Raw genomic sequence first — 10,920 nt, 5'->3', positions numbered from 1 at the left:
CGAAGTTCCAATTCTGTGTTGTTGGTTTAAATATGAGAGTGAACTAAGTATTAAACTATAATAATAGGTACTTAAAGGAAAGAAAACATTATCTGTATTAAATTGTTCGATTTTTACGATACATCAATTGTAAAGTAAGTCATAAGCGTGTGCAATTTTAATATTTAAAAATGCACATTAGTCTCATCAAAATTAAAATACCTTAAGAAACCAACTGGAGAACACATAAAATAATGGGTCTTACCTTGAAGTTTGATAATACTTAATTTCACTCTAATATTAAAACTAAAATTCTAACAAAAACACAAAATTGGTACTATTTAACATATATTTTGTTATTTCATGCGTTTTTAGCAAGACAAAACAATTTTTAAAATTCAATCAAAAGTTCATCATATTTTTTTACCAATACTACTATTGTCATTACTACTACTGTCTGTAACAACAACTCTTTTATTTTTTACACGTTACACAATTATTTAAAAATGATTCAATAATGACCCAAATAGGTTAACTATTTAAGGATTATTTGAAAAAGAATGAGTGATTGTATATTTTCATTTTTCATATAATGTACTATGTAGTCAATGTAGGTGTATATATTATGTACATGTGACTATGTGAGTATACTCAAGTATACCCAAGTATATAAGGGACGTTGGAACATTATTACTATAATTGCTGTAAAAAAATTAATAATGATTAAAATAAAATGTAATCATCTTATAGGTTGACTAGATTCGTAAATTGGGGTAAGATAGTAAGATAAGAAGTAAAAAGGACGAAGCAAAAAAAAACACAATTTTTGAAATACTTTACTTGATTATGAAATTTAAAAAAACACATATTTGTAATTAGTGTATAAAGTGATAACTTATCATCAGATCAGCGTATTTAAAAATTGCAAATAGATTAATCAAAAAAAATATTACAAATTACTATCAAAAAAAAATTCACATAAAAGCTTCGTTACACACTAAACAAAATATTTTATAAATCATTTGACAATATGAAAAGGTCGCGCATTTCCAGTACCCAATAAGACAATTTATATTATATTTAGTAGGTATATTTAAATATAATAAATATATAAATATGAAGAATAAAAGATATATTTTTTCACATAATTTTATAAAATAAAAATAACAAGGTTATTCAAAAGAAATCATTTTTTTTAATTTCATTATTTTTAAATATTAAATTTAATATAATTTTTCTTAATGGGATTTTAGATATCAATTATTTTTAAGGAATTCAATATAGGCTACTTCTATGTGCATTCGGACCGTGTTAATGTGTACGGTTTTTTTTGTAGTAAGTGATCACCTATTCACTTTACACACTAATTATTATTACATTTAATATATCAATAGAATATTCTGTGCTGATTACAAATGTATGAATTCTTTTAATTTTCATAATCAATTAATATATAAAAAAAAATTTTTCTTTGGGTCTTTTATTCGTAAATTAGTTATTGTTATAAATTCATAAAATTGTCACCGAATTATTTACAATAAAATATTTTTTGTTTAATCAATTCTTATTTAATATGCTTGTAACACTTGTATTAGGTACCTACCTGTCTACGTTATAAATTTAGCTGTACTAGGTACCTGTAGTCTCTAAAAACTACAAACGAACAGCCAAATGTTTACCTCGAGTAATACTGATGCGCAAATAATAGATTATGATACGGCCCAGAATCTGATAGAGGTCTTAGCTCTAATTTTAACAAATTTTATTGGAGCCTGGATATAAAAAAATTCACGACAAAAAAAACTAAGTACCTAATTGCTCTACTGACTACTGTATAGTAGCAGGTGTCGATATGTCCAGTGTGCCTCGTCATTGAGGATTAAGCCACAATTTAAAATGTATATTGTGTGAAATTTGAATTCGATAAACATACATACATTACAAAACGATTCTGAGCAATGAGGCCATTTAAAGTAATTAATTTTACTATAAATAGTAAATTACTTATTACTAAATTACCAAGTAATTTATGCATAAAAAAAAATATTTTTTAATTAGGTACCTACATCAAAAAAAATGTTAACTTTAAATTAGTATTTAAAAAAACTGCGTTTTTATGTTTTACAGATTTTTTGGTCGCAGTATAATCAATATTCATATAATGAACCTAGTAATTAGTTTTCAATCTTTTGACCTAGAGAAAAAATATATAAAATTGCATAGGGATGTCCATAAATAGCTTAAAAACAGTCAAAATATGTTTAAAAATTGATAATATAAACATTTATGAAAATGTTTAAGTACCTACTTACGGTTATTCGTTTTTGAATTACAAAAAAATTAAAAATCGTTTAATAAGAATTTGTTATTTTACATGTGAATATCCAATTTTGTCGAAATATTAAAATTCTGTCTATATAAACAATTATACTAAAATTTGTGATTATGTATTTTCAAAATTTTTTAATTGGTGTTGAAACAATTCATTAAAAACCCAGCAAAATTTTTTGATCGATAATTTATTATAGAAAAAAAATCAATCATTATTCATAAATAACTCAAAATATTTCAGAAATATTATTATGCCTAGAAAATTCTGATACAAACACTTAAGAAAAATTGCAAATATCTATCTAATGTAATAATGTAAATCGTTTTTAAGTTACACCAAAAATACAAAATCGATTTACAAACAATACTAGTTTTGTGTAATATTCCAGTTTTTTCATTTTTTTCCCCCCAGTATTTTGAAAAATTCTAGGTCTTTTTATTTTTGACTACTAAACTGCCAATTATTACGTATAGAATTTTCTACCAAAAACAACCACGAAAATAGAAAATCAAAGCATTTTTAGTTTTTACTGCCTCAAAACGTGATAACAGACAGAAAAATATGCTCTCATAATTATTGTGAATATACGTTTTTCGGTCCGATAACAATTAAAAATGTTCGTACCATGATAGAAATACCTAATAGTTATTTCTATCATGGTTTGTCCATTGTACTATTGTCTATTACAAAAATAATATTTAACTCCACACGAAATACAATATGATTATGAACCAAATCAGTGTTTTGACAGTATTATGTAGGTAATGTTTGTTAATTTTGTTGCATTTAAAGTTACAAGAATGTAAGAAAAAAAAAAATACTTGTAAAATCGATTTTTAAAAAAGATGGTGGTAATTCAGTAAACAGAACATAATATTGGGCATGGTACATAATGCTTATCCAATTGTACCAAAGGATAATTGTATTGTTTTCTTATGATTTTATAAAAACCAAGTTGACATTTTATGTTTAATATAATGTTTTATATGCCCAACAAGATGAACTAAATAAAATTGCTGCAGAAGCCAACAAGCTAGGGTTGGATTTCAATATTGATAAATGCCACCACATGATTTTTTTGTTTCTTAAACCAACAATACATTTTAAATATGCAATCAATGAGACAACTTTGCAGTCACTCGGAAAATATGCTACTGATCTAGATTTTGTTTTTTGTTCTACACTCAGTCCTAGTTTACATTTTGAACAAGCCCGATGTATGTCGCTCAGAATTGTAGGCTTTATTAAACACATGACAACAGAGTTTAAATTAGCATCTCCCCTTATGGTACTGTATTGTTCGATTGTTAGGCCTATCCTGGAATAACGCTCAGTCATTTAGGATCCTAATATTGTACAAATTGCAATAATGCTTGAGCGAGTACAAAATAAATTTTTTAAATATGCAAGTTATGTGTTCAAGATTCAGTGTCATCCATATTATTATTTACCTATGCTCGAGTATCTCAAGCTTGATTTGCTAGCAGATCGTAGGTGTACTGCTAATATTACATTTCTTATTACGTTAGTAAATGGATAGATTGATTCACCACACTTACTCTCTCCGATTCCTATAAATGTCCCTCCACGTTTCACAACATACCACTTTTAATTTACCAACCTCCTCCACAGATTATGGTTGAAATGAACCACTTCGGCGCTGTATGTTAATTGCCAATTCTGACCCCTCATTGTTCATCTCTAAACCTAACTAAGTTATCTACTTTTATATCACTATTTTAGAATTTTAATTGTAATAAATATTAATTAAACTGGGCACATGTCCGTATTGTATGCTTAAAATAAAATTAAAATATTGCTGCCTATATTATTATTAAAATAATATTTTGTTTTGTCTTTTATAAATATATTCTATTACTCATCCTAGTTGATATAGTAGTAACTAGTAAAACATAATTATATAAAATATTCAAGCACAGATTTGAAAATTATTAAACAATTAAATGTATAAAATTAATTGTATGAGGAAATGAAGTACTACATTATAGTCATAAAATAAAATAAAGATAATAATATTATTATCATATTCTATTTAAAAACAATCAAAATCTAATTAATAAAACATATAAGCTTGTATAAGGTAATCATAATAATAGGTTAACATTTCTACACATGGAAATATAAACGTTTACATATTTATGCCGTCAAAACATTGGTATCTGATGTTACCCATATGTATACATAAATATTTATCGAAATTTGATTTTCATGATAAATACAATTAATACAAATATAACACTATGAAGTAGTAATTCGATAATTTAAAAAAAAAATAGAAGAAAGTTCAAAATATTGATGTTTGGAATAAAATAAATCTAAAAATAACAACATTATTGTACTATTTTACGGGTCTTAACTCAGCAGATCTTTTTTTGATTTCACTAGACATTTACCAACCAAAACACCACATAGAGCTACCATAGCCACACCAATGCCTGTTTTCCATATAAATACAATTGATTCTCTTAAACTTGGTATAAGACTTGACTGATTTGGACTGTATTTATGTCTGAAAATAATAACAATTTTAAATTGATGGGCCTTCCAAAGCTAGTAAAATTCTAATTTATAAGTATAATTATAATAAAACTTACGGAAGTGAAGCCATTGTAGCTAAATTTGAATACAGTTTTTTTCCTTCATTTGAATTGATGAACATGTATGGTGCTGATAATCTGTTTTGTTTGCAAAATTGATCTGGTTGTAATATGTAGTCTTGTTTCATTAAGGGCCTACCTTTGTCATTTGCTACAATCAGAACTGGAATGTTTCTGCTCTGATAATATTTCTGCCAATAAAAAATTATGATTAAATAATGCAAACACAATTATAGTTTACACTAATATCAAACTTACCAAATATACATGTGCGCTATATTCAAATGAACAACTCTGTGAAGAATCGAATACTAGACATACTACATCACATTTAATATCTTTTTTAGTCAAATGATTTTCACTAATTGGCTTAATTTCTTTTAGAACCAAATATTTGTCTTGACCATACACTTGAACACGATTAACTGATGTTATATCTTCAGCATCTTCAAAGTGATTCTAAAATATTTTCAAAAAAATTATATTTATGTCTACATCAAACATAATATTTTTATTCACATCAATTTTTGCAGTTTTGACATGTCGTTTACATATTGTTGATTTGCCACTCCCCTTGCTTCCGATCACGTGGCAAATATATACAGATCGCTGAGATTGTTTCTTTTGTAAATCAATTTGCTTACTTCTAGTAACTGCAAAAAAAGTGAAATAAATAATGATAATTAATTTAGCATTATGTTGTAATTAATTTGTATTTATATTTTATATCACACCTTGAATTCCTGAGAGTTGGTTTTCCGGTTTCATGCTATATCCTAGCATAGCTAGATATGCTAATGTAGTATCAGCTTCAATCAGAGTACAGTAAGACCAAAAAGACAGCCATCCTTGAGAAGTAATCCATCCCTAATAGTATTATATAAAAATTAATTTAATACAAACTTGAAAATTGAATTTAGAAAAATGTAAATTACTTTATGATTTGTATTATATATGCACTTCCTTAAAAGTTGGGGGTCTTCTGTGCATGTAGAAAATAATGATTTCAACTCAACTGGGCTCAAGCAATCATCTTTATCTTTGTCATGTGTCTCAAATAACCGCAACAAAAAGTGTTCACCTTTGTGAGACAACTCGATGGTACAATATTTTTCTATTTTTAGACTACAAAACAAATATGGTATTAACATGATTATGTGAATGTGGTTGAATATGTGTAATATAGGTACTTAGGATGAAGATAGCTGTAAGAAAAATTTAAATTGTCATTGTATCCAAATTTTCTTATTACAGTCCAGGTAGTTTGTGCTTTTCCTTTTAGTATAAATAACATGTGCAGGAACAAAAATCCTAGATTTTTAAAAAGAACATAGTTGCATTGAATAAAGTTTAAATTAAGTATCAGTATTATTCATTTAAATAATCTCATGAAAACTTGTAATATATTTCAAATTTATCACATGATCAAATAAAATACTGAGTTATAACAGAGGAGCGGATTATTAGGTTTTTAAAAGTTTAAAATATGATTCTAATATGCTCTAAAAATACCTTAAAATATTCTCTTCATAATCTTTAAACTGGTAAAATATGACTTTTACTTCAAATAATTTAAAAATCTGTATACCATTTACAATAGAAACATATTATGTAAAATAGTATAAAGTAAACGTTAACATTAAACTTAATAAATGCATAATATTTACAATTACCATCCATTAATTGCACATCATATAATATGCTGAAAATTGAAAACAATTATTACATACCTACTTTTTCTTTGGTAAATTATCTAAACACTTCAAAAAAATAAAAAAAATTTCAATTTAATTAGAAATAAAAGATTTCTCTTTTGTTATTAAATTCTTTGCGTGCGATAAAATATTTTCAACTTAAAGGTCATACAAATATGATTTTTTTATGAACAAATAATACAATACATATTCTTAAATATCAAAAAGAGACTGAATATTCTATAATCTCCACAATATGCTTTAATTTGCAAAATACATTTTTTTCTACAAATTTTGTGATGGATAAACCGTCCAAATTTTTTTTACCTACGTTGAAATGCATAAACTCAATAAATATATTATGTAAAAACCTAAAAATCCGCTCTCTAGTTATAACAATAAATAAAAAATGTATTATAATTTTAACCAATATTTATACTTGTACTCATAATCAAGGCAGGCATTAACGACTTACAAATTAAAATTAAGTTAAATAATTTGTTTTTTAAAACTAACATACTTTTTACATATACATTTTTAACGTACTTAATGTGCTTACTTTAAGTTAATATTATATATACTTTAATAATATACAGATTTATTAAAATTAAGATTAATTTTTAGTTGTATACAAACCATTTATTTATAATTTTGTTGATTTATGAAATATAGATGAGTATCATAATTCATAGAAATTAGAAATGTCCAAGAATATACAGGAAATGTATGATTATTAGTTTGTGATTAGGGATTGTATTCTTTTGATATATATACTGCTTTTTGTTTATACATCGTGTATAGTATATAGTCATAAAGGTAGTTTAATTACAACACGAGTTCTATGATACTGGGTATCAGTGAATTAAATTATGAATAACGAATCACCAATTACCTTATGTTCTAGCTGGAGTGAGTGAAAAACAAAATAGTTAGGGTGTAATTAGGGATGCATATTACATATTAATATATTTAGTATTTTTATAATTGTCATATATTATGAACCTAATTCTATTAATAACAATACCCATTACCCACAAACATGAACAAATTACGCTATTGCTAAGCAAAAAATCCGAAGCTTGAATTTTTTTTTAAATTCATCATTAGTTTTGTAAGTAATCAATTGTTTTTATCAATTTTTAAATTTTTCATTAAGTTAATTTTTAACTTACTTCTTCAGTCTTCTTATATTAACTTAACTTACAGAGTTAAAAAAATCATTAACATGCTCAGCCTTGCTTATTATTTACATCAAATACCTTCAAGAGTAACACAGTTTGATGGTGAAATTCCACGTTCACAATTCATGTTTATAATAGTTTTGATGCCATTCAGTTGTTGTAAAGGCAAATGACAATCGAAACAATGGCGCTGGAAATTATTTAGTTCTTCATCATTAAGCAGTCCATCGTTATCTACATCACAGATCTATAACACATAGCTTTAAACAAGAAATATTCAACAATTTTAAAATAATATTTTTGATTTACTTTGAATATACGACATAGAGCTCTTTTACACTTTTCAGTAAGCTGAAAAGATAATAAATTATATTATTTATTTGCAAATATTTACATAATTGATTAATAAATTAATAGCATACAATTTTATCCTCAACAGAATATAATGGAGCAGTCGGATGTAAAATTGCTGTCTGGGCATAACAGAACATTTCACTAATATTCATCAACATTTTTGCTGAACACTAAAATACACATAAAGAATTTGTTTAAATAAATTTAAAACAACTCCTACAACTTATAATATTTACTTGAACATAGGTTTCTATTTCAGGATATTCATATAAAACATCTTCAATGAGCTTTAAAAACAAAATAAATAAATTTCATAATAAAGTAAATTTATTGACTAATAAGGTAGCATATATCTTACAAATTATTATAAACTTACATGCATTGAAATACTATTGATGAGATCGCTTTTATTTCCAACCAATATAACAGGATGAAATATATCACTGTTTAGCTGACAGTCCCTCAATAATGGCATCCATTTATCTTTAATGTTTTGCCGGCTAGAATCGTCGACCACAGAAAATACCAGACAAATCACATCTGCATGCCGTATCTGTTCGCATAACTCTTCATTATCTTGTTCGTTTTCTACAATTATACATATGATCACAATGTTAGCCATAATAATAAATAAATGATCTTTATTATAAATGAAATTAACACTTACCATGGTAATCAATAATATCCGTAGGCACCAATTCAGGGGTGACTTCAGCAGGAATTGTTATTGTTTCAGCCCTTCCGGGCACTTCATCCAAAAATTCTTCATTGACCAGGGACAATATGATTGATGTCTTACCAACGTCTCTGTCGCCAACTAATAAAATACGTACTGATCGGCCGGCTTGCTTTGGTCCCATTTCAGAAGACATATTTACTGTAGATTTACCGTTGAACAGTGTATGTCACTTGCACAGAGTGTACTAAGAGATAATAAAATTGTTAATCAGTGGTATTAACAGACATCGACATAATAAAAGTTTTTTTAAATAATATATGGCTCACTCGAATGATTAGAACATTTTATTCTCGTACGATGTTGGTGTTTTTTCAATAATTTAATCTTTAAGACAATAATAATGGGGTAGAACCATAAAAGAGACTATGAACCCTAGTTGCTACATCATCTATCCTACCAGTCGTTTCGGTCATTCGGTAAAGGGTGATCAAAAACAGAAATGGTAATCAGTAAAATTCAGTATTTCCATAGATCTTTTACTATCTTTAATCATGGTATTTCAATCACGGATAAAAAGAACAGGATTCTCAATGACTCTTATCAGCAACCAGCTACACTTAATATGCTTATCAGATCTTCAAACTTTGGCCACAGAATAGGTTATTCTGTGCTTTGGCATTATTTCTAGCAGAACACCGCTACGAGCGCTAGTAGTCATTGATAATCATAGTTTTTTTTCATCTACAAAAAAAAATAATACATAAACATTAAAAGTAATAAATCATCCCCATTAAATAAGTATCCGGCAGTAGATCAGTGGAAAAATTTTATAAATATATGATGTTGTGAAACATTTAGGCATTAATATTGTTTAATATAAACAATGTTTATCATTATTACTTTGTCTCTGTCTGTGGCCTATCGCCCGTGTGTCAGTGTGTTTGTCTATTCTTGTCACGGCTATAGATAATATGGTTCAAATCCACAACCTATCTTAATGGCCAACAAATAGTTACGTAGTTTTTGTACAAGGTAGTGGTAGTATTTTTTGCTCTCTAAGATATTTATAGCCACTTGGTGAACTATAATGAAACATTAAAAAAATGATTTTTGTTAATTGTGAAGTTATTAGATTAAAAAAACTTTTATATTCAAACCTTACCGTATTTGTAACAACAAACATAAAAGCGTCCAATTTTCACTATAACATCTGTTTTTAGCATTTTTAACTTTTGCTGCCAAGAATATCTCTTTAATCAATTCACATTGGCCTTTTGGTATCTTCGAGTTTTCTAGTAACTCATCAAGTGTTTTTTCACTAAAAGAATTCATTTCATCTTTTATTTTATTCAATTCAATTTGTAGACGCAAAATTGTTTTACGCGCTCTAGAACATCTTTGCTGCATATTTTTCTGAATAGATTTTATTTTTGAAACTATTTTTTTTTTATTTGGAGAAAAAAATGGTTTGAAGATAATCCTTTGCTATGTTTGGTAAGTTTACTATTTATAGAATAAGTTAGTCTTTTACACCATATGCATAATTTTCTGAAATAAATAAATAAACTGTTATATTGACAATACACACTTGTCACTTTTATTAGCAAAAAATTACTCATCATCCTTCAGAATTGTTAAACAGTTATTATGCTTCCACCGACCATTGACCTCAATGTATTGGGAACCAAATGAATACCTGATGTCACTAACTTTAATTGAGGAAACAGCTCCATAACAACATTTTATTTTTTCAAGGATATTTAATAAATTCTCTATATCCTTAATATCTTTAATATGTAAGTTTTCTAGGCCTATTTCTGATAATTTGAATTCTTTTCCATTAAGATGTAGTAATATATTTGAATCTAATTAAATGTATAACTAGTTATTAAGTATCTCAAACACTATAAATATAAATAAGTATAGCATTAATTTATATAACCTTTAGTTATAACTATTCTTTTTTCAATTATCCCTGTAAAATGTAATTGCAATGGGCTAAGTTTATGAATTGATACTACCATCTCAGTTTTACTTTCGTACACATCCACAATATCAATAAACCAATGATTAGGTAAATTAA

At 26.5% G+C, this 10,920-nt stretch overlaps 1 protein-coding gene across 1 annotated transcript; it reads right to left on the bottom strand.

The window, feature by feature from the left end:
- Positions 1-4,342: 4,342 nt before the first annotated feature.
- On the bottom strand, positions 4,343-9,429 carry LOC111031132 (mitochondrial Rho GTPase). The gene is made up of 14 exons (XM_022310949.1): positions 9,164-9,429; positions 8,826-9,081; positions 8,535-8,746; positions 8,395-8,445; positions 8,227-8,328; positions 8,114-8,155; positions 7,883-8,051; positions 6,120-6,240; positions 5,865-6,054; positions 5,664-5,796; positions 5,449-5,582; positions 5,188-5,388; positions 4,927-5,120; positions 4,343-4,841 (listed from the first exon to the last, which is right to left on the bottom strand). Exons 2-14 carry the CDS (start codon positions 9,028-9,030, stop codon positions 4,685-4,687), a joined length of 1,911 nt encoding a protein of 636 aa, XP_022166641.1. The 5' UTR covers positions 9,031-9,081; positions 9,164-9,429; the 3' UTR covers positions 4,343-4,684.
- Between the last annotated feature and the right edge of the window lie 1,491 nt (positions 9,430-10,920).

The sequence above is a fragment of the Myzus persicae genome, unplaced genomic scaffold (assembly GCF_001856785.1).
Source record: "Myzus persicae strain clone G006 unplaced genomic scaffold, MPER_G0061.0, whole genome shotgun sequence".
Taxonomy (NCBI): domain Eukaryota; kingdom Metazoa; phylum Arthropoda; class Insecta; order Hemiptera; family Aphididae; genus Myzus; species Myzus persicae.
The sequence above is the reverse complement of the archived record's forward strand: the minus strand, read 5'-3'. Positions and strand labels throughout refer to the sequence as shown.

Bases quoted from the DNA above. Each gene is read 5' to 3' on its own strand.
- LOC111031132 (XM_022310949.1), bottom strand. From the start codon at position 9,030: ATGTCTTCTGAAATGGGACCAAAGCAAGCCGGCCGATCAGTACGTATT. The intron at 8,446-8,534 runs GTAAGTTTATAA...TTGTTTTTAAAG, and splicing joins TCAATAGTATTTCAATGCAT to CTCATTGAAGATGTTTTATA. The intron at 6,241-7,882 runs GTATTTGATGTA...TTAAAAATCTAG, and splicing joins AAACTGTGTTACTCTTGAAG to GATTTTTGTTCCTGCACATG.